This window comes from Heptranchias perlo, chromosome 10, assembly GCF_035084215.1.
Source record: "Heptranchias perlo isolate sHepPer1 chromosome 10, sHepPer1.hap1, whole genome shotgun sequence".
Classification (NCBI taxonomy): Eukaryota; Metazoa; Chordata; class Chondrichthyes; order Hexanchiformes; family Hexanchidae; genus Heptranchias; species Heptranchias perlo.
In genome coordinates, this window is record NC_090334.1 from 23,108,174 (window position 1) to 23,132,654 (window position 24,481).

Below are 24,481 nucleotides of genomic sequence, written 5' to 3' on the forward strand. Positions count from 1 at the left end.
CAGTGACAGTTTCAGAATAACATTAGCAGTTCAACAACATGGAAATACAGAGAGCACAATTTTTTTTAAATGAGGCATCATATGGAGCAACTCTCAATTGGTGGTGGGGACAGAAAGAGATGAAGTAGGAGCAATTGGTAGTGCTGGCATCAGGTAATGTGACGAGGAAGGAGAAGGCAGGGAGAGAAAATAGGGACAGGGAAATAGAAGATAAGTGAAGGAAAGAGAGAGAGAATGAAACAACGCACAGGAGATAAGAAACCAAAGCAAACGACTGAGAAAAGCAGACTGCAATTAATTTTCTGCAAAATGTTATGACTTCAGGTCAATGTTCTTTTTTCCATTTCTGGATTTTAAAAAAGAACCCACAGAAGAAGTGATGGAAAATGTTTCCATATTAGGTGTGATAATGTAGCAAAATCCTGAGAAAAATATAGGATGAAATGTGTACAATACAGAAATTTGATTCTAGTATGGAGGCACTACATAATGTTACTAATGGCAGAAATGTATTAAACATGCTGTTTAAAACTGTGCAGAATCAGTTTTATATCCAATTAAGACCCAATCACAGTAATACTGTTATAACTCTGTAATGTCAACATGTATTTATTATATTCACAATTGTTTGTTAACTGTTAGAATGTTTCATCAAATGTTCAGTCTTATTCCAGGAACACTGAATGAACCCAAACATTAAATTTACACAGCTCGTTGGCAACATCAACTCAGACTGGGAACTGCTATTAAAAAAAAGCTTTAATGACTCAAACTAATTGGTCAAATTGAAATATCAGGACTGAACTTGCAGAAGTAATTGTAGTCAGGCAGCTTGATGAAAGGGCTTAACCTGACCGCCTCCTTCAATCAAGTTGTCTGCCCTTAATTGCAGCCTATCCAACTCCCAGGTGCCCGTAAATTGAACAAAATGCCATTTTTAATAAAATTTGGAGATTGTGGAGCAGCTGACAGTGAATTTATAATATAACCTTTGGTGACATCGTCATATACTCCACCCTTGTTCATCTTTTACATTCAATTAGCTGTATACTTTTCATCCAACTCTGCCCTGTTATTGGTTTTAAATCCCACAGAACCCACTGACATAATACTTACTGTATCTGTTGAATAGCCACGATTGACTGCAATGATGCATTTCACAGTGGGAACACATATGTATCACTCTACTTGCTCTTGCGACCTTTCGCCTTTTGATGCACCAATGAATTGTTGTTTCTTCAGGGTTGTCATGTTGTTCTGGAAACACATCTTGGCAGCTGTTTTTGTCAAAATTTGAAAAGAACAATTGTCACATAGAATCATGGAAGGATACAGCACAGAAGGAGGCCCATTCGGCCCATCGAGTTCACGCCGGCTCTATGCATGAGCAATCCAGCTAGTCCCACTGCCCCGCCCTATCCCCGTAGCCCTGCACATTTTTTTGTTTCAAGTACTTATCCAGTTCCATTTTGAAGGCCTTGATTGAATCTACCTCCACCACTCCCTCGGGCAGTGCATTCCAGATCCTAACCACTTGCTGTGTAAAAAAGTTTTTCCTCATATCACCTTTGGTTCTTTTGCCAATCACCTTAAATCTATGCCCTCTGGTTCTTGACCCTTCCGCTAATGGGACCAGTTTCTCTCTATCTACTCTGTCTAGACTCTTCATGATTTTGAACAGCTCTATCAAATCTCCTCTCAACCTTCTCTGTTCCAAGGAGAACAATCCCAGCCTCTCCAGTCTATCAACGTAATTTAAGTCCCTCATCCCTGGAATCGTTCTAGTAAATCTATTCTGCATCCTCTTTAAGGCCTTCATATCGTTCCTAAAGTGCGGTGCCCAGATCTGGACACAATACTCCAGTTGTTGCCGAACCAGTGTTATATAAAAGTTCATCATGACTTCCTTGCTTTTGTACTCTATTTATAAAGCCCAGGATCCCGTATGCTTTTTTAATTGCTTTCTCAACCTGCCCTGCCACCTTCAACGATTTATGTACATACACCAACAGATCTCTCTGTTCCTCTACCCCTTTTAGAATTGTGCCCTCTAGTATATATTGCTGCTCCTTATTTTTCCGACCGAAATGCATCACCTCGGATTTTTCCGCGTTAAACTTCATCTGCCACGTGTCCGCCCATGCCACCAGAATGTTTATATCCTCATGAAGTCTATCACTATCCTCCTCACTGTTCACTACCCTTCCAAGTTTTGTGTCATCTGCAAATTTTGAAATTGTGCCCTGGATGCCCAAGTCCAAGTCATGAATATATATATACATGCCAGTAAACACACAATACCTGCTGAACTGGACTGGCAGTTCTACAGTTGTAGTTATGTGATTGTGGGACCAATTATAAATTTGAAAAAACTGATGGTTGCTATGGCGCATACTTTCTGATTTGCATGAAGAGCTTTTTTCACTTGCAATTGTGGATTGTGTTTGAAGATTGGGAAGTCCTGTGAACCTGCTTTTCTAATTTATTTTTCTCTCTCTCCTCCGCTCGTTGCTCCCTCACCCCCACCCCCCCCACCACCCCCCCTCTACATTCCAGGTACCCGGACTATGAATTCATCAGTGATAACTCCATCTCATGGTCAGCTGGCCTGCATAATAGATATACAGAGAATTCACTGCGAGGTGTCATTCTAGACATCCATTTTCTGTCTCAGGCAGACTTTATAGTCTGTACCTTCTCATCCCAGGTAAGGCAGCTAAGGTAAATGCACAAAAAACAATAAAAAAAATTAACCTAGTGCACACGTCATCTCTGCACAGTCAAGACACTCATTGGTATCCTCAATAATTTCAACATTTAGAAACAGAAAGAAACAGGCAAGAGATAGCTTCATTTTTCAAATTATGTTCTTCCTGTTGTTATGAGGCCTGCAGATACCAGTTGGGATCTTCTACCTGGAAGATCATGACATTCTCCATAGGCTACATCAGTGCTCCTGTGTATTGGGATGACAGGAGGTGCACTTCCAGATAACACATGGTCCATGTGATCTCCTGGACTGGTTTTGATCGCCTGAGGGGGGAGGAGAGAAATTTTCCAGAACATTTTTTCCACTATTAGCCCTGGGTTTTTTTTTTGCCTTTCCCAGGAGATTACATGGCTGCATAGGGTGGGGAGGGGGTGGGTGGCATTGGTAGGAAATGTCTAGTCATGATGCTCGAGCCATCATGAGTATGGGGCAGGGCTTGATGGACCAGCTGGTCTTTTCCAGCCAGTCATTTTTGTATATTCGTACAGATTTGCGCAGGCATGAGACCAGGAAAATGGGACACATTTTGACAACTGCCAAGTAGCCACCACTGGTTAGAAAGTGTAGTTACACCCGCCCTGTTCTGATTTAGGGGAAGGCGGGCACGTGGGCATCTTGGAAAATGCCACCTTTTTTTCAGTCACAGTTGCAATATTGGGACTCTTGTAGTTTGCTCATTCCAGAAAATCTAAACCCTCTGTTCAAACCGAGCCTCCTTCACTCAATTCTCCACCTGGATTCCAAGCTAGAGATTATATGGATAGATGAGAAGTAACTCTTTGCTGTTCTTGTGCTTTATATTTTCAAATGAATTAATATATTTCCTTAGTTGTACTGAAATTATATCATTGGTGAAAGGAAGAAGTTGTGCTCGTGACATGATTTAACCTGATACCCGTGCCTGTATCAGCAACCAGCAGATCATGTGCTGCACACCGGCTCACCTGTGCTTATTATTGATGAGACGGCCACCCAAGGAAATTTTTGATTTTATCTATTTAAAGCTAGTTAATTATGATTTTAGAAATTACATTCTTGAAGCTGTAATTGCTCAAGATTAAATCGGATTACTGTAGTGTAACTGTCAGTTAGATTCGTACATGAATGTTAATTTACTCCAGGGATGGTCGTGTAAAAATGAGAAGTGGGATTCTTTGCAGCAGTTAATTATTACATCATATAACGTACGACTTTGTTCAGTGCAATATAAAAACTGTGATACTTTCAGTAATTCTGAGCAGCATCTGCAGTTTTAGTTTCTCTTTGTCGCACAAATACCCTCTCTCTGAACAAACATGAATTGCTGCAGATATTAATGGATAACAATCGAGAAACAGTCCTTTCCAAAGAATAAGGACAACCTGGTAGTGAATACAAGACAGTTGCATACGTGAGGGTCTCAGGTGGCAGTATCAACTGCAAAGAGTATCTTACTGGATTTAACTGGGTTAAGTTGCAGTCTTGAAATCACTCCTTCTTACCTGTTCTTTATAGTGTACGGTTTTCTTTTCGTTGTCTGTAAGTAGCTTTCTATGAGGGCATACAAAATCTTTTTGTTTGTTCTCCGTTTGCAGATTGTTGTCCAGGGCCGTGCACCTCTTGGTGATTGGGGGTGGGGGGAAAGAAGAGGAGGGGTTGTCATGTGAGTGTGGCAAGGAGAAACGCCATCTGACTTTTCCCTCCCCATCCTAATCTGGAAATTCCTGCCTTCATAATCACAGTGAGAATGAGGGAATCAAACCTGTAATTAGCATGCAGCACCAATATACGGCCCTTATAATATGTTATCCATCAGGAAAACAGAAAGACTTGTATTTATATAGCACCTTTCATAACCCCAGGACATCCGAAAGCATTTATAGTCAATGAAGTAATTTTGAAGTGTAGTCACCGTTGCAATGTAGAAAATGCGGCAGCCAATTTGCACACAGCAAGTTCCCACAAACAGCAATGTGATAGATATTGCCCACACTGGGGAGAACTCTTCTGCTGTACAGAACCATGGAATCATAGAAAAGATACAGCACAGAAGGGGGCCATTCGGCCCATCATGTCCACACTGGCTCGAAGAACAACCAGGTGCCCATTCTGATCCCACCTTCCAGCACCCGGTCCATAGCCTTGCAGCTTACAGCACTTTAGGTGCAGATCCAGGTAGTTTTTAAAAGAGTTGAGGGTCCCTGCCTCTACCACCAATTCAGACAGCGAATTCCATATACCCACCACCCTCTGGGTAAAAAAGTTTTTCCTCATGTCCCCTCTAATCCTTCCACCAATCAGCCTAAATCTATGTCCTCCAGTTCTTGAACTCTCCGCTAGGGGAAACGTGTACTTCCTGTCTACTCTATCTGGGCCCCTTATAATTTTGTACACCTCAATTAAGTCACCCCTCAGCCTCCTATGCTCCAAGGAAAACAACCCCAGCCTATCCAATCTCTCCTTATAGTTGCAATTTTCAAGCCCTGGCAACATTCTTGTAAATCTTCTCTGCGCTCTCTCCAAAGCAATTACGTCCTTCCTGTAATGTGGTGACCAGAACTTTTTTTTTATTCGTTCATGGGATGTGGGCGTCGCTGGCGAGGCCATCATTTATTGCCCATCCCTAATTGCCCTTGAGAAGGTGGTGGTGAGCCGCCTTCTTGAACCGCTGCAGTCCGTGTGGTGACGGTTCTCCCACAGTGCTGTTGGGAAGGGAGTTCCAGGATTTTGACCCAGCGACAATGAAGGAACGGTGATATATTTCCAAGTCGGGATGGTGTGTGACTTGGAAGGGAACGTGCAGGTGGTGTTGTTCCCATGTGCCTGCTGCCCTTGTCCTTCTAGGTGGTAGAGGTCGCGGGTTTGGGAGGTGCTGTCGAAGAAGCCTTAGCGAGTTGCTGCAGTGCATCCTGTGGATGGTACACACTGCAGCCACGGTGCGCCGGTGGTGAAGGGAGTGAATGTTTAGGGTGGTGGATGGGGTGCCAATCGAGCGGGCTGCTTTGTCCTGGATGGTGTCGAGTTTCTCGAGTGTTGTTGGAGCTGCACTCATCCAGGCAAGTGGAGAGTATTCCATCACACTCCTGACTTGTGCCTTGTAGATGGTGGAAAGGCTTTGGGGAGTGAGGAGGTGAGTCACTCGCCACAGAATACATAAGAACATAAGAAATAGGAGCAGGAGTAGGCCAATCAGCCCCTCGAGCCTGCTCCGCCATTCAATAAGATCATGGCTGATCTGATCCTAACCTCAAATCTAAATTCATGTCCAATTTCCTGCCCGCTCCCCGGAACCCTTAATTCCCTTTACTTCTAGGAAACTGTCTGTATCCAGCCTCTGACCTGCTCTTGTAGCCACACTATTTATGTGGCTGGTCCAGTTAAGTTTCAGGTCAATGGTGACTCCCAGGATGTTGATTGTGGGGGATTCGGCGATGGTAATGCCATTGAATGTCAAGGGGAGGTGGTTAGACTCTCTCTTGCTGGAGATGGTCATTGCCTGTAACTTGTCTGGTGCGAATGTTACTTGCCACTTATGAGCCCAAGCCTGGATGTTGTCCAGGTCTTGCTGCATGCGGGCACAGACTGCTTCATTATCTGAGGGGTTGCGAATGGAACTGAACACTGTGCAATCGTCAGTGAACATCCCCATTTCTGACCTTATGATGGAGGGAAGGTCATTGATGAAGCAGCTGAAGATGAACTGCGCACAATACTCCAGCTGTGGCCTTACCTGTGTTTTATACAGTTCCATCATTACATCCCTGCTTTTGTATTCTATACCTCGGCTAATATAGTGCCATGAGATCTTTTACATCCACCTGAGAGGGCAGACAGGGCCTCAGTTTAACATCACATCCAAAGGACAGTACCTCTGACAGTGTAGCGCTCCCTCAGTACTGCATTGGATCTTGTGCGTGGGACTTGAACCGCAACCTTTGGACTCAAAGGCGCAGCTGACACAGTTGTGTTGTCCTTGCACTCCATGTCCTTGATATCTGATGATGTTCATGCGAGAGAAATAACAATATGTGATATCACCCTGCAGGTTTATCAAGAAATAATCTGCAGTTAATCACTGCAAAATCTGTTGCTATTTATTTTGTTTTGATGTCTCGTTTCACAATATGGATATGATGAACATCAAACTTTTGGTATTGTTGCATTTAAGCCACATTTTCCAATTTTTCCACACATGTGGAAGCTTAATTTCCTCTGTCTGCTACTTGTAGTGCACTGGTTAATGCATTTGCATTAAATTCCCTTCTGCACTATTTTAATATAGTGGTCAACTCGTTTAAAATAAAAATAGTGTACTGAGGGAATTAGACACCGCAGGATCCCTGTGGGAAGTGACGGAGGTAACAGAGAATAGAGGTTTCTTCATATTCTTTCTCACTCCATATGACTACCGCAGAAAATGGCTCTACTAATCTACTGTGCTATAGCATTGCGACCCATGGGTTTGTGCTCATAGTTTACATTTACAGTGAAACCCAGACCTTTGCTGAGCGATCAGGATAAATGAGTGGAGGTTTGGTGCCCTCCATCAGTTACCCAAACTATATTCAAAAATTTGTCTTTTCTTAAACTTGAAGGCAAGTGTCGGGGGAGATACTTTCAACATAAATCAGACAGTGTGAAATTAACACACCAAATCGCCAATTACTGGATCGACAGTCAAAAAAATAGTCTTCTCTTAAACTTGAAGGAAACATGGAGCGACATTGTCAACATAAAGTACCATCACCATCGACATTCTTTTAAAAAAAAATTAAATCTCCCCTATGGTCAGGCGATAGTTGACGTTTCACTTAATTCCTGAGCCGCAGGCATCTGCTTTCTTTTGGGTCTCTATTCATCAGGGAACTGTTCATCTCAACCATTGCATCATCAGCGAGCAGCTCTGTTGGGAATAGTGCTGATCAACGCCTTTTCTCTTCTTGAATGTCGTTTAAGAGATCTCACCAAGCTGGGAAAATTCAGTAGCGACTGTGCTCGAACACATCACAGGTCCCAGCACATAGCTCTCTGTGGGGAGGTTGATGCCCACAGATAATATACTTGTAACTGAGGAAGGGAAAATCATCCACCTCGTGCCAACTGCAAGTCTTACAGTTTCTGTTGGGGCTTTAATCTGCGCCCAAAAGTATTTGGAATTCCAGTTTGATGGTATGCCGCCAACTGAGAGGAACTTTGATTTTCATTCATCTTTGTTCCGAGCTAGTCTTTGAAGTGGTTTTTATTATGCAGAATGTATGCAAAATAAAATACTCCTGCTGTGACACAGTGATGTTGTGTCATAAATTCTTTGACATGACATAAAACATTGATATATATATATAGACATAAAATTCATGAATACCGTAGGTCTTATATCATAGATGTGCAATCTCTTCTTGCATACAATTTCAGTAACTCAGATAAGGCTGTGCTGCTATTTCTAGCAATGTGCTGGTACCACTATTCTACCACTAAACAGTGCTGGAGTGCATTAACCAAGGCATGGGTAATATTTATAGATTTGCTTACCACGGCAGTTCAGCAATGGAAGGTGCTCTGAGATGCGACGGAAGAAACATGGAATTATCCATCTGAATACAGAAGCTACCAAATCAGTACGATTGAATAGAAAATCATGTGCCTGAATTCCTGCGACATGCTCCCGCAAGTGAAGCTGAATTTGTAAAGATACCCCTCAGGTTCATAAGGAAAATTGCCTGCATTTTTTTCCCCAAAAATATGGACGATTCTGAATCCTCAACTGTGCTATATTAGTGGCAGAGCAATACTGGAATATTGATTGACGCAGAGAACCAGATTCCTGGCATAAAGTACATTCCATAAAATAAGTTTAACATTTAAATGTAATAAGAATTGTAAAAATTAAATGTTATGATGAAGCCTCCGGGTTGAGATGTACAAAAACTTTTTTTTAAATGAGAACTTTTTTTTATCAAGCTGGGAATCACAGGCTGTGTGAAATCATCTAGAAACTGGCCTTGATTTGGAACAGTGGGAAGAACAAAGGTAATCAGGAGAAAGTGGTGCACGAAGGTTGAGGGTTCCGTTTGAGCGCTGCTTTTCAAGGACCCCATTGTAAATGTAAAAGTTCCTTTGCATGATACGCGCTGGTATCCTTTGTCAAAGTCAACGATTAGTTTTAAAATGAAGCAAAAATTGTATCTTTCACAAGTCCTGTCTATAGTCCAACAGTTTTATTTGAAAATCACAAGCTTTCGGAGGCTTTCTCCTTCGCCACTCGCTCACCTGACGAAGGAGAAAGCCTCCGAAAGCTTGTGATTTTCAAATAAAACTGTTGGACTATAACCTGGTGTTGTAAGATTCCTTACATTTGTCCACCCCAGTCCATCGCCGGCATCTCCACATCAAGTCCTGTCTGTCAGACCTGTCCCAAGTCAAAAAACAAGCAGAAAGCCTGAATGATTTGATCAGTCATTTTGCTAAGAAAACCCTCTTTCTAGGTGGCCCAATAGAAGGACCCTCTTGGTCCGACATGTTTAACTGGTGATAATTATAGTCCTATAAATATGCTAATATGGTTCAAAAAATCAGTTTAAATATTTTAATATGTTTTTTCAGGGTGTTTACTCACTATTTACTTGTCCCACTTTGCCCTCCTCTGGTTGTCCTCAACTGCATACCAGCTGAGAAGGTAAAGATCTCGTGACTGACCTGCACCTCATCCTTCCCCAAAATTAGTTTGAACTAACCAGGAGATGCACTAGAACAGCTTAGGATTGAGTATCTAATGACTTTTCCCTTGTTCATATCCCTTATCACAGTAGGTTAACATCAAGAACTCTGGAGTGGAAATCTGTGCCCACTTCTCCAGGCCACCATGTGTTCACACACTAATGCTTCATTTTTAATATGTATGAACATGTTTTGTGTTTAATGTTCTTCACCATGATTTATATGTGGAATTATATCAGCATAATCAAAAAGTATTTGATTGTAATTGCCTTGGGCAAGTGATCTGCAAGCCATTATCTGCATTTTTGAAAAAAAGATCCCATTCCCGTACTTGTATATTAATACAATGAATAAAAGCTTGGTGAAGAATTATAGCCTGTGGAAGATGCCACAAATTGAGATATATGTGCTGCTTTGTGTTAGTGTTAATTAAATTCTTTCTTTTATTTCAGAGGCGTTTAGTTGCCTTTGTTCTTGTGAATTAAATTAATTAGTTAAATTAAAGTGGCAAGTATAAATACCACATCATGTACTTTCCAGGTGTCACGGATTTTATCATTGTGTAATTTCCACTTCAAATGTGGTTATGTTGAACTGGCAAATTGGTGTTTGTGAAAGTGGCAGTAGATTGTCCGAAAACTTTCAAATATTACTCCATTGCATTTTTGCTTTCTAATATCTTTAGAATTAGTCATCTTCTTCGAAGAAATTAAGCAGATAAAAGCAGGATGTAGCCGCAGATGCTTCAGTTCCTACTGGGTTCTGGAGGCTGTTCAAGCTTAAAAGATCTGTGAGGCTTATGGATGACGCATGACGCTGCTTGCTAAAGGATATAGCTCAAAATGACATTCTATTATCAAAGGGCTAAGAAATTTGGATTGTTAGCATTCACCTTACGCTACTAAAGACCATTGTTTTATTGCATGAGACTATTCTAACTGCTGCAGTAGGGCTGGCGACAGCTCGGATGAACTGTATATTAGAAATCAGACTTGTCTTCTACTCTCGTAGTCATCTAATTGGCTATTTTTTTTGTGTGAACGGGCTTCAGTTAGAAAGTGTATTTAGCCCATCAAATCTCTGATGTGCTCAACATTTTCATCTTATCTAAAGTGAGTATGAGAGTGTCGCATGAGCCTACCTTTTAATCCAGCACAAGTACTGTAAGTGGGATAATGTGTTAATCCCCGGGTCCATAAACTCTTCTAGGGCAGGAAACGAAAAGGCACAGATTTTGGATCATAAAGGGTACACTGCACTGCCACAATTTGTCATCTGGCCATTGAATGAGAAAATGTTACACGAAAACCCGAAACCATAGTAGATGGTTGAAGAAAAAGTACTCGAAGCTGCATTGAAGTAGTTTAACAGCATGGCAGTGCTGATAATTTATTCACAGTGCATGGTACGCACATGTGATACAAGTCATTTGATGATCTTGTGAAGTCAAGAATTGCAGCAGTCTTTAATCATGTTTGAAGTTTCTTAAATTACAAATTTAAAACAGGTGACTAAATTAAATTCAGGAAAAGTGAGTAAATTAATGAAGACGCGAGGGGAATAGCTGCAGAATAGTTATTTGCTGTCAGTAACACTGAACTGAACTCCATGAGAGCATAAGATTTGCGGCTCTTCATGACATATTTATGTCAATCCTCATTGAAGAAATCTTCAAAACCACATATTTCATTCTTTAGAAATACAACTACCGAAAAGGAATGAAATATGACACCAATATTCCTGCCAGGTCTGAGAAAATATTTGAATATAAAATATATACTCTCAAAAGGGCTGTCTTGGGAAACACAAAAGGAACATATGCAGACAAAGGGCTTCTTCAAAAAGGATTTTATGGATTACTCTATAGGTCGATGTATGTTCTGTAAAATGAAATTCATTGAAATGGCTTTGATTCAGATTGAGAATTTCTATGGTCTTAATTCAAATAAAAATCAGTTTTGATTGTAAACAACGCATGTTATATCAGAGATTGTGCTATATCGGGCAACAATCTCATGAGACGTAGCTTCAGTCACTTTTGTTTGGCCAATTTTTTCCTCCTCTCTTGCTGGAATATGGTTTCATGGGTGCCTGGCACCCTGAGGTGCCCAATGTGTGAACCGAGACTGTGAATGTTGTCATGGTAATCACAGCCAAATCTGATCATATCCTCAACTGGTCTCCAATTGCGTACAAGATCAAGTAGTGGTCAGTGGATATCAGCAGGATGATGAACCTTACTGATTTTAACCTCGCTTGCAGAGGGAGGCTGAATCCCCAACTGCCCTGATAGAATTGAACCTGGGACCTAATTTTTGTATTTCTCGTTTCAGTTTTACTTCAAAACTGATTTTTATTTTTGAAACTCTCAATCTGAATCAAAGCCATTTCAACGAATTTCATTATACAGAACATATAACAAAGACTCCATCCAGTCTGTGTCGGTCGTTTGGTACAATGGTGCTGACGTAGAGCGCATGCTCCAAGTAAATGAATTGGTGTCTTGATTTGGATAAAGTAAAGAAAGAAAGAATTTGGATTTATGTAAGCTCCTTTCACGACCTCAGGACGTCCCAAAGCGCATCACAGCCAATGGAGTACTTTTTGAAGCCATTGTTGTAAAGTAGACCCTGCAGATGTGTTTAGACAGGATGTCCTTCTGTTTACAAAGCTACAAGCAGCAGGTACTGTATCAGATTTGGTATTTTGGAGAGTATTGTGAAGGGTTGGCTATGTAGACGGCATTTTATTTGGGGCAACTGTAAGTTGTATGTATCGTATCAATAAAAAGGGTACTAATATCAGAGAGCTTTGTGGTGCGGCACGTTTGAGGTATTTTTTTCCTGAAATTTATCAGATTTCCTATAAGTTATAACATATGCCCATCTTTTCATCCTTGGACATTAGCATATCCTCTCATACTCCTTGCACTTGCTCTCGTTCTACGCTGACAGGCAGCTTCACCTGCTAAGTCCCCAAATCATTTTTCCAACCAAATCAATTGTAAACTTTCTCTCGGAAGATGACACGCGGAGAATTGAAGAAACATGAAGGTACAATAATTATTCAGCAGTGGGTCGAAGTTAACCAACACTGAAATAAATCCTTTCATTAAGCAATCTCCAGAAACAAGAAAAGCCATTAGAACCTAAACGTGGTGCTGCATGGAAATAAATTAAGTTACACTTCGAACATCAGGTAGCTCACACTAATACAATGACTTGCAGCCTAACGCCACGAAGGCTGTGGAAGCTACACACTGAAAGCCACACATTAGGTCTGCCACTTCGTAACTGAGGCCCAATCGTGCAAAGCAAAAAATGAGAATAAATGGGACCTGACTGATGAAATAAGAAAAATTGAACCTTGAATAGTTCCTTATAAGAGGTGTAGTTCATGCATCAGAATTAATAATGATTCTCTCCCCTTTAAGTTTTCATGTAGAAATTGCCATCATGACTGCAAACTCCAGTCTAATTATTTTCTACAGTTGACAGAACTTCCAAGTGTGTTGACTCCGAAGAGATTGCAAGGTGGGCTGATAGGTGTGTTCACTTGTTGCAGCACAGAGAGATGGGCTGTGCGTTTACATCCATAATTCCCCAACCTCCAGTAGCAGGGACCATTGCAGAGCATAGGATTTTTTTTTTATTCGTTCATGGGATGTGGGCGTCGCTGGCGAGGCCAGCATTTACTGCCCATCCCTAATTGCCCTTGAGAAGGTGGTGGTGAGCCGCCTTCTTGAACCGCTGCAATCCGTGTGGTGAAGGTTCTCCCACAGTGCTGTTAGGAAGGGAGTTCCAGGATTTTGACCCAGCGACGATGAAGGAACGGCGATATATTTCCAAGTCGAGATGGTGGGTGACTTGGAGGGGAACGTGCAGGTGGTGTTGTCCCCATGTGCCTGCTGTTCTTGTCCTTCTAGGTGGTCGCGGGTTTGGGAGGTGCTGTTGAAGAAGCCTTAGCGAGTTGCTGCTGTGCATCCTGTGGATGGTACACACTGCAGCCACAGTGCGCTGGTGGTGAAGGGAGTGAATGTTCAGGGTGGTGGATGGGGTACCAATCAAGCGGGCTGCTTTGTCCTGGATGGTGTCGAGCTTCTTGAGTGTTGTTGGAGCTGCACGCATGCAGGCAAGTGGAGAGTAGCCCATCGCACTCCTGACTTGTGCCTTGTAGATGGTGGAAAGGCTTTGGTGAGTAACTCGCCGCAGAATACCCAGCCTCTGACCTGCTCTTGTAGCCACAGTATTTATATGGCTGGTCCAGTTAAGTTTCTGGTCAATGGTGACCCCCCAGGATGTTGATGGTGGGGGATTCGGCGATGGTAATGCCATTGAATATCAAGAGGAGGTGGTTAGACTCTCTCTTGTTGGAGATGGTCATTGCCTGGCACTTGTCTGGCGCGAATGTTACTTGCCACTTATCAGCCCAAGCCCGGATGTTGTCCAGGTCTTGCTGCATGTGGGCACAGACTGCTTCATTATCTGAGGGGTTGCGAATGGAACTGAACACTGTGCAATCATCAGCGAACATCCCCATTTCTGACCTTATGATGGAGGGAAGGTCACTGATGAAGCAGCTGAAGATGGTTGGGCCTAGGACACTGCCCTGAGGAACTCCTGCAGCAATGTCCTGGGGCTGAGATGATTGGCCTCCAACAACCACTACCATCTTCCTTTGTGCTAGGTATGACTTCAGCCACTGGAGAGTTTTCCCCCTGATTCCCATTGACTTCAATTTTACGAGGACTCCTTGGTGCCACACTCGGTCAAATGCTGCCTTGATGTCAAGGGCCGTCACTCTCACCTCACCTCTGGAATTCAGCTCTTTTGTCCATGTTTGGACCAAGGCTGTAATGAGTTCTGGAGGCGAGTGGTCCTGGCGAAACCCAAACTGAGCATCAGTGAGCAGGCTATTGGTGAGTAAGTGCCGCTTGATAGCACTGTTGACGACACCTTCCATCACTTTGCTGATGATTGAGAGTAGACTGATGGGGCGGTAATTGGCCGGATTGGATTTGTCCTGCTTTTTGTGGACCGGGCATACTTGGGCAATTTTCCATATTGTCGGGTAGATGCCAGTATTGTAGCTGTGCTGGATCAGTTTGGCTAGAGGCACGGCTAATTCTGGAGCACAAGTCTTCAGCACTACATCCAGGATGCTGTCGGGGCCCAGAGCCTTTGCTGTGTCCAGTGCACTCAGCCGTTTCTTGATATCACGTAGAGTGAATCGAATTGGTTGAAGACTGGCTTCTGTGATGGTGGGGATATCGGGAAGAGGCCGAGATGGATCGTCCACTCGGCACTTCTGGCTGAAGATGGTTGCAAATGCTTCAGCCTTGTCTTTTGCACTCACGTGCTGGACTCCGCCATCATTGAGGATGGGGATGTTTGCAGAGCCTTCTCCTCCCATTAGTTGTTTAATTGTCCACCACCATTCATGACTGGATGTGGCAGGTCTGCAGAACTTTAATCTGATCTGTTGGTTGTGGAATCGCTTAGCTCTGTCTATAGCATGTTGCTTCCGCTGTTTAGCATGCATGTAGCCCTGAGTTGTAGCTTCACCAGGTTGGCACCTCATTTTTCGGTACGCCTGGTGCTGCTCCTGGCATGCTCTTCTACACTCCTCATTGAACCAGGGTTGATCCCTGGCTTGTTCGTAATGGTAGAGTGAAGAATATGCCAGGCCATGAGGTTACAGATTGTGCTGGAATACAGTTCTACTGCTGCTGATGGCCCACAGCGTCTCATGGATGCCCAGTTTTGAGCTGCTAGATCTGTTCTGAATCTATCCCATTTAACACGGTGATAGTGCCACACAACACGTTGGATGGTGTCCTCAGTGCGAAGATGGGACTTCATCTCCACGAGGACTGTGTGCGGTGGTCACTCCTACCAATACTGTCATGGACAGATGCATCTGCGACAGGTAGATTGGTGAGGACGAGGTCAAGTAGGTTTCTCCCTCGTGTTGGTTCGCTCACCACCTGCCGCAGGCCCAGTCTGGCAGCTATGTCCTTCAGGACTCGGCCAGCTCGGTCAGTAGTGGTGCTACCAAGCCATTGTTGGTGATGGACATTGAAGTCCCCCACCCAGAGTACGTTCTGTGCTCTTACTACCCTCAGTACTTCCTCCAAATGGTGTTCAACATGGAGGAGGACTGATTCATCAGCTGAGGGAGGACGGTAGATGGTAATCAGCAGGAGGTTTTCTTGCCCATGTTTGACCTGATGGCATGAGATTTCATGGGGTCCGGAGGCATCTTTGAGAAGTCAGGGAACAGAAGGGAGAGAGAAAATGAATTTAAATTGGGGGTTCTGAAGCAATGCCTAAAGATGAGCTGTGTTATTGTTCCTGAATCCATTGGAACCAAACTTGGATCTAATGGGATTTGCCGAATTGAAGTCATGTTTGACCTTTCCACACCAATGGGTGTTCTGGCAAGTAACACCAGAAGATTTCCATAAAATGGATTGCACCATTGAGAAATCAGAGTTCAACTCAGACTTTCATGAAACTTAATTAATGATTCCTTTTCAAGAAACATTATCACCTAAGCAATAAAAACAGGTATGCTGGAGCTGTCTACATAGCTGACCCTAATTCTGTAAACCTAAACTGTCGCTACAGTGACTCAATCTCCCAGTAGCCTTCCACCCAAACAGCTTCCCTTTGGAGAGGGGGCTCCTTTTGAATATTTGTATGTGGCAACTGCGCATCATTTGCTATGTAAGCATTTACTGTGTTGCCCAGCTGTACCTCCTGCACACAGGAGATTTCTGTTTAAACCAAACCCATAAATGGCCCAGTTTCCCTTCAATGTTTTGGCACAGAAATCGTTGTACAGTGTCCCTGCCCAGAATTAAAATTGAACCAATATGTCAGTGCATGTGAAATCTGTAAAACAAACCATTTTGTCCAACAGCTAAATGCAGTTGAATTGCTACTTGTTAATAATAGTCATGCATTGCCAGTATAAGTATAACTAGGCTCCATGGAGTGTTATGCTTCTGTCTGAAAGGAGAACTTTTCTCATTAGTGCTGCCTGAAAGCTCAGCAAACTCTTTTGCTCTAAATGCAAGATGCTGAATATTGTTTCAATTTAACAACTTCCACAGTTCGGGAAAGCTGCAGATACTTCAAACCAGTTACTTGAACGATGTTAGAAATGGGATTTCACTAACTTTTCGCATCTTCCTGGCACACCTTGGAAGCAGAAAAATCACTATTCAGAAATATTGGCCTCAATATCAACCCCCTGACAACGGGCAGGAGAGGGGGGGGGTGGTGGGGGGGATGCGTGGGTTAAAAAGTGAAATGTGCTGAACGCGACACCAACCCCCTGCGCATGCGCCCATCGCCATTTTTACGCTGGCGGATATCAGGGCAGAGGCAGGAAGCTTATTAACATATTTAAATCGGGCTCCTACAATGTTCTTAGATTGATTCCTTGGATGAGAGGATTGTCCTTTGAGGAGAGACTAAGTAGAATGGGCCTGTACTCTTTGGAGTTTAGAAGAATGAGAGGTGACCTCATTGAAACATATCAGGTTCTGAGGGGGCTCGACAGGGTAGATGCTGAGAGGTTGTTTCCTCTGGCAGGCGAGTGAAGAACGAGGGGGCATAGTCTCAGGATAAGGGGTCGGCCATTTAAGACTGAGATAAGGAGAAATTTCTTCACTCAGAGGGTTATGAATCTTTGGATTCTCTACCCCAGAGGGCTGTGGATGCTCAGTCATTGAATATATTCAAGACTGAGATAGATAGATTTTTGGACTCTCGGGGAACCAATGGATATGGGGATTAGGCGGGAAAGTGGAGTTGAGGTCAAAGATCAGCCATGATCTTATCGAATGGTGGAGCAGGCTCGAAGGGTCGTATGGCCTACTCCTGCTCCTATTTCTTATGTTCTTATGTAATGGAATTGAGAGCCCGATTTGAAATTTACTGCTGCTGCACGGGTTTCCCAGAGGTTGGAAAACTCGGCAGTGAAAGGAAGGTGGGAGCTGTCAGCTTCACAAGGTAAGTACCTCTTTCAACACTCCTTGTGGGCCAGGAGGAGCTGGAGTGCCCCCCCAACCCCTCAAGGAAGCATTCGGCATCCCCCATCCCCAATCGGTCACCTCACCAACCCCACCCCAGGCCTGATCTCCAGCCTCTCCCCAGCCTTCCTGATCTCCAGTCTCGCCCCCCAACTCCACTCCAATTGCCGATGTCCCCCCTACTTCCCGAGTGCTGGGGACCGTCCCCATCAGCCCCCGGCTGTGGCCTCCTGCCGTTAATCTTCCCTCCCGACCGCCAGCCAGGCTGTCCATTTGGGCCGGCTGCTGGGTGGGAGAAGGAGCTACAGGATGTTAATGAGTCCCTGTCATTAAGATCGGCAGGGCCTCCGCGTCCCCGGCCTTGCTGGGTTCTTCGGCCGTTTTCGGCCGCAGCTGCACCCTCCCCCCTCCCCCCTCCCCGTAAATATCGGGGCCATGGATGCATTAGAAATAATTGGTGGCCTTGCACGTTCACGCATACTGCGACATGCCAGCACAGTAAGTGTCGACCCAGGTAAAGCATTCTTTCAGGAATTGGACACTTTCCTGTCTCGGCAGAAGTAGAGCTTATGGGAAGGAGGGAAATGATGAATGATTAGTGAGTGTCCTAAGAGTGATTGCAATGAGCTGTAAAGATTGAATGGCTCCTGCTCATTGCTACCTTCTTAAAGATAGTGCTGTATTTTATTGTAAGCTCGGAAATAATTTGCCGCATTCCACAAAGCCATTCCTCCCCCAGTCCCCCTCAAAAAATCAATTCTTTGCCGGCATTGACAGATAGCCTCATCTTCCACAATTGATATTTTATGGATTTAAAACTTTTCACTGTCAAATCTGAAACTATGGTGGAAAATAATTGCAGGTCTGTTGTGGTTATTGACACCAGTCCTCAGTGACGTCATCAGATTTGGAACTTCTTTTAAACTATTTGCAAAACCACTTCCATCAACACTTTTTTCTCAGTCATGCTCACTTCACTAATCTGTGTCTAATTGAGGCAAGTGAATATTTTCAAAGACAGCCTCTCCTGTAAAAGAGTTCATGACAAATGCACGAGAATTGATGGAGTTTTTCCTGATTTTTCAGGCCATTTGTTTTTGTGACAAATTCAAAAATCTGTTTGTGGCAGTTCCGACAAGTCGGATTTTTCAAATCAAGTCTGCCCCATTTCTCATACCAAGTAAAATGGCTGCAAATTCCCAGAGGAAAGCAATCTATGGGTAGAAAAATCCCGTTTTGATTTTCTTACAGGACGCTTTGTGTAATATACGACTTTAAGAAAGTAAACGCAGCTTATACACTGGGCACCTAAATTCAGCAATGGATAACCAAATTGGGATTTTCCTTTAAGCTGCTTTGAAATGTGTTGAGATAGAAATGGTTTTGTTTTACGGTCATTAAACACAATGGTTTATCGTCAGAGAAATGAACACCACCTCAGATTGAAAGCTTTGCTGCAGCTTCATTGTTCCCTGTTGCTCGGATTACACAAGATCAGTACAGATGAATATAAATTTTGTGGACTTTCACTTTTGTTCGAATGAAAATAGTGGTAAATGGCTTGAGTCTTTTTATTGGAAGTAGTGCTTCTTTTTTGCAACTACAGCTTGTGGGAAGATTGCACAAAACTGCCCAATTTCCAAATTGAAAGGAAATCAAAACCAAGATTTTTTTGGCATGTCCTCAACTGTAAATGTCCTTGGTGCACTCAGCCTCTTCATAAAACCTGATTTTATTTTTGGCAAAACATACAGTTGTCATTTAAAAAGCAGTAGAATATTTACACCACTTAAGCCAACCACACAGAAAAGCTCAAATAAAAACAGAAAATGCTGGAAACAGTCAGCAGTTCAGGCAGTATCTGTGGAGAGAGAAACAGAGTTATCGCCCCCGATATTTACGGGGAGGCAGAGAGGGAGCGTGTTTGCCGCGGGGGAAACCCGGAAATCCCGGGGACATGGAGGACCTGCACGGCAGGACATCATTATCATTTTTTTAACTCCGTTTCCCGTCTGACAGGCTGTGGCCGGCTGCCGGGTGGGAAAGCCAGCGATAGAAGGCTGCAGCCGGGTAACATCGCCAGTCGGTGGGGGTCATCCGATCGCGGCAGAAGATTTGTTTGAGGGGCTCGGGGAAGCACTTCTGCTCCTCCTGGCCCTAAAGCAGTGCTCTAAAAAGCACTCACCTGCTGGATCCAGCAGCTCCCACCTGCCTTTAGCTGCTGGCTTTCCCGATCCCTGGGAAATCCGGCCGGCCATCGTTTGATTTAACTAGCTGCCAAAAAAAAAAATCAGGAACGGAGCCTCATTTAAATATTAAAATCACTGACCGGCCTCTCCAGAGCAGGTTACTCCTCCGCCCCCCCAAACCCACCGCGGTCAAACCGGAAGTTAGCACGTTCACAGCGGGTTGGGGTCGGGTTTCACATATTTGCTGATTTAACCCCCTAACCCTCTCCCACCCGCAATGGGGGGGGTTAAAATTCACCTCAACATTTCAGGTCAATTTCCTTTCGTCAGAACTGGAAGAAGTTAGAAATTTAACAGTTTTTAAGCAAGTACAGTTCCATGGAAAAGTGGGGGGGAGGAAAGAGGGTAGAGGGCAGGAGTGATTAAATGACAAAAGGGATGATGGTGCAAGCCAAAAAGGGGGTGATAATGGGACAAGTAAAGAAACAAAAGATGGGCCCAGAGGAGGTGTAAATGGTTACAGCAGAACCATTACCAACTCCTGCTGTCCAAAAAAAATGGGAGCAGTAGTTATGATCTAAAGTTGTTGAATTCATTGTTTAGGCCGGAAGGTTGTAAAGTGCCTAACCGAAAGATGAGGTGCTGTTCCTCGAGCTTCTGTTGAGCTTCATTGGAACGGTGTAAGAGGCAGAGGACAGAGAGGTCAGAGTGGGATGGAGAATTAAAGTGGCAACTGACCAGGAGCTCAGGGTCACTCTTGTGGACTGAACAGAAGTGTTCAGCAAAGCAATCACCCAATCTGTCTTTGGTCTCCCCAATGTGGAGGAGACCCCATTGTGAGCAGCAAATACAATATACCAAGTTGGAAGAAGTACAGTAAATCGCTGTTTCACCTGCAAGGAGTGTTCGGGACAGCTTAAACTAAGTTTATAGACCCTAGAATGTAGATGTTAAGGAGCAATGAATGGTGAATGGATGCTTGGTATCTCCCCAGTGGGAATATTAGCAAGCATCCAGGAAACTCAGATTAATGTTCAAATAGTCAATACAGTAGCAAAGCAAGCTTTCAACTTCAAATAAGCCTTCAACTTCTCTGACAAGATCTCTCTTGCAGTGGAATAAAGCAAGTAAAGTTGTCAGAGAAATGCTAATAAAGAAATCACGACCATTGGTTCAGTGAAGATCAGTGAAGATCAAACAAGCATTTAACGGGTTGTCATCTTTAAAGGGAAAAGCCAAATTCACAGTTCGTCCATCTCCGCTAAAGAACAAGAGCAGATCACTATGGAAATCAACAACAACTTGCATTTATATAGCACCCTTAACGTAGTATAATGTCCCAAGGTGCTTCACAGGAGTGTAATCGGACAAAAATTGACACCAAGCCAAAGAAAGAGACATTAGGATAGGTGACTAAAAACTTTCCATCTAATGATGAAACAATGCTGTGTGAGGGGGGGAGGGGCGGTACTTTGTTCAAAGTTCAAAGTACTCATGCCACAAAAGTGCTATTTTAAAATAGCACCTTTCAAGGAAAATGTCCCCAAATCCATTGTTGCAGGGTAATATGGTTTAGACCTGGCAGCTCAGGCCTTCCCGTGGCAGAGCCTTGCTCCTCTGATGTATGTGGTGCTTCTGACAGCTATTGGCTGGCGCTCATTCTTTTGAGTGGCTCTTGGTCCTGGCGTTTCACTATGATTAAAGATTTCAGTTCCAGTTGAAATTCAGATTGAATCAAGTAGATTGACAATATATATCCTCTCCCTTCGGGATTGTTCCCCATTGTTTTTCTCACTAATGTCTCAAGTTTGTCGTCAAACTTCAACTGAAAAACATACAGATTGTGATACTGGAATTATTGCTTGTTTGGCTATGTACAAACACTGCAATGCTGTCATACAAGATGTAGTCTTGTACTGTCCCCTAGATTTAATTACTACCAATATTATTTTTTGCTTTCACTTGATGTTGCTTTGAAAAATACTTTTCTGAAAATTGCCAGCTTGATGGCAGGAGGTTCTGCCTGCAAATAACTACAACCAGTTGGCCCGGAGTAGGAAAAATGTTTCCACCCTCTTCCTAACAGGAGATCCAGTAAATGCCCAGAGAGGAAAATCTCCCCTTTAGTGTTTGTGATTCATCGATGAGTAATCTACAGCTGTTTACTGGGACGTTTCATGTGCAGTCTATACTTGCGTAGGCAATAACGGATACCCGGGAGTGAGTTTACAAGTAGAGACTGTAGAATTCAATGCTATCAGTTTGGGGCTGGGTTCAAACCCTGGACACACAACTAAAAAGTTAATGGTTCTAACGCATGATGCCGTCTAATACTGACAGGTCTATGAACATTTGGCACGAGTTTTTACTAGGAATTCACTTCATTGGATTTTTTTTTATTACTTTGAATTAACACCATTCCTCTTGGTCCATAACATACAGGATTTTTTGCATTGTTGAAGTTACCACTACTGAACACTGGCACCATAGGATGAGATCTCTGAGCTCCAATGAAGTACATCTAACGTTGGATATATTTTGTCATTTTTTCCAGGACGAATATCCAAACTGAATCTTCCTTTAAGATGCCAAGTGAATTTAAACACATAACAAATGAAGTGCAAAACATGTTCATTGTTTGTGCTATCAAGCAGCACAGCTTTTAATGGAGTAGTCGGAACAATTAATCTCTGTTTCTGCTTCCCAGGTTTGTCGTGTGGCATATGAGATCATGCAGACGTTACACCCAGATGCTTCAGCCTATTTCCGTTCTCTGGATGACATCTACTACTTTGGTGGGCAGAACGCACACAATCAGATTGCAATTTACCCTCACAAACCACAGACTCCGGAAGAAATTCCCTTAGAGCCTGGAGATCTGATTGGAGTGGCTGGCAACCACTGGGATGGTTATTCCAAAGGTGTCAATAGAAAAGTTGGGCGAACAGGCTTGTACCCATCATACAAAGTGAAGGAAAACATTGAGACAGTTAAGTACCCAACCTACCCGGAGGCTGACAATGAGAAGCCACAGTAGCTGCTGAGACACTCCACAGCCTCGGTGAATGTATCTTGCCATAAATCTGAAATCCAGCCAACTTTTTTTTTAAACTTTATGGTCTCTGCAGATGCATATGTCTCCTTCCATCATCCTACTGTTGATCGTGTTTGGTTGTCTGCCATTAATTCACTGTAATCCTCAGTGATTGACACTGCCCTGTTGTGCAGGTTAGAGCATGAGCAAATGTGTGTCCAATCATGGTGCCTAACACTCTTCAACCTTTAACCTTCTGGAAGAACCATGCCCAGAATTAGCACTGAGGTGTATTTGAACTGCTACCTTGAAACTAGGAAGTTGAACTTATCAGACACAAGAGATTTGATCACAAAGATTTAATCCATTCCACAGCCTGTTCTAAAGATCTCATTTTCTCAAGAACTGATGGAGTTTTTCGTTTCCAAGGGGCAATGAAGAGTGAGTCTGAATAATCAAGTGTGCATCCTCATTTCACAGTTTTTTGTAAAAGCAAAATCATGGACAGAATCTTTAATACATAATGTTTCCAGACATTGTCTTTGATAACAAAAATAAATAAATCTAATTGAATCCAGTTAAGCCAGAGTTTTTCATCTTTGTTGATAGTGTGGTTCGGGGTAGGGTAGGGTTTGACTGTAATATTACGCTGCAAAACACCTGACCATTTGTGATCTCCAATATTTTAACAACTTAGTTTTCTCAAACTGTATATTCCTCAGCTCACAACTGTTAACATGATTGGTTATCTTGTCACTGGTTATTCGATTAATAAGTCCAGAATTCTGTGACGTCTGATCTCAAGAATAAGATGCTTTACGGTTCTTTTTTAAAAAAAAATCAACATTAAATGTAAAACAACCTGGTGCAGAATCATTTTATGGAGAAGATTTTTTGGATGGCTGCACTAGAGTTGGCATTCCTACAGCTTCTTTTGTGTTTTCTGGGGAAATTATGATTAAAGAGGATAAAAATTGCACGTCAAAATCTGTTCTCCTGAAGCGCCTGGCTGCTTTTTGGAGTACAGCTCGACAGGTTCTGGTTGCATGCCACTATCTTGCCCAGGTAACCATTCTTTATGTTTGAGCCGTGACAATGAGCGTTGGATAGCTATTCGATCACAGCCAAGCCCAATCCTGCCTACACATGCAGTGTTCCAGCAAAGGTCACTAGATAATGATCAGGAGCAGGAACCCTGGATGATATTCCACTCCCGAGCTCAGGGCAGCTTATGTCAATTGTCGCACTCCTGCCTCTGCCCAGGCTGAGATCAGCAAACTCAGCAGAGACTGGAGATCAAATCCAGGGCCTACCTGTTATGTATAGCTCAATGGATGGCCCGACTAGAGAGGGGGCAAAACTTGACCTCCTCTTGGGAAATAAGGAAGGGCAGGTGACAGAAGTGTTAGTGAGGGATCACTTTGGGACCAGTGATCATAATTCCATTAGTTTTAAGATAGCTATGGAGAAGGATAGGTCTGGCCCAAAAGTTAAAAATTCTAAATTGGGGAAAGGCCAATTTTGATGGTATTAGACAGGAACTTTCAGAAGTTGATTGGGAGAGTCTGTTGGCAGGCAAAGGGACGTCTGGTAAGTGGGAGGCTTTCAAAAGTGTGTTAACCAGGGTTCAGGGTAAGCACATTCCTTATAAAGTGAAGGGCAAGGCTGGTAGAAGTAGGGAACCTTGGATGACTCGGGAGATTGAGGCACTAGTCAAAAATAAGAAGGAGGCATATGACATGCATAGGCAGCTG

General features: G+C 43.2%; 1 protein-coding gene across 6 annotated transcripts in view; it reads left to right on the forward strand.

The window, feature by feature from the left end:
* LOC137326342 (alpha-(1,6)-fucosyltransferase) overlaps positions 1 to 23,309 on the forward strand; it is a 707,679-nt gene extending 684,370 nt beyond the window's left edge. For all 6 annotated transcript variants that reach the window (XM_067991334.1, XM_067991337.1, XM_067991336.1 and 3 more), the window contains 2 exons: positions 2,557 to 2,707; positions 22,401 to 23,309. In XM_067991334.1, the coding sequence (XP_067847435.1) occupies positions 2,557 to 2,707; positions 22,401 to 22,730 (481 nt within the window). In that variant the 3' untranslated portion in view covers positions 22,731 to 23,309. The remainder of the gene's footprint in view (positions 1 to 2,556; positions 2,708 to 22,400) is intronic.
* Positions 23,310 to 24,481: the final 1,172 nt, after the last annotated feature.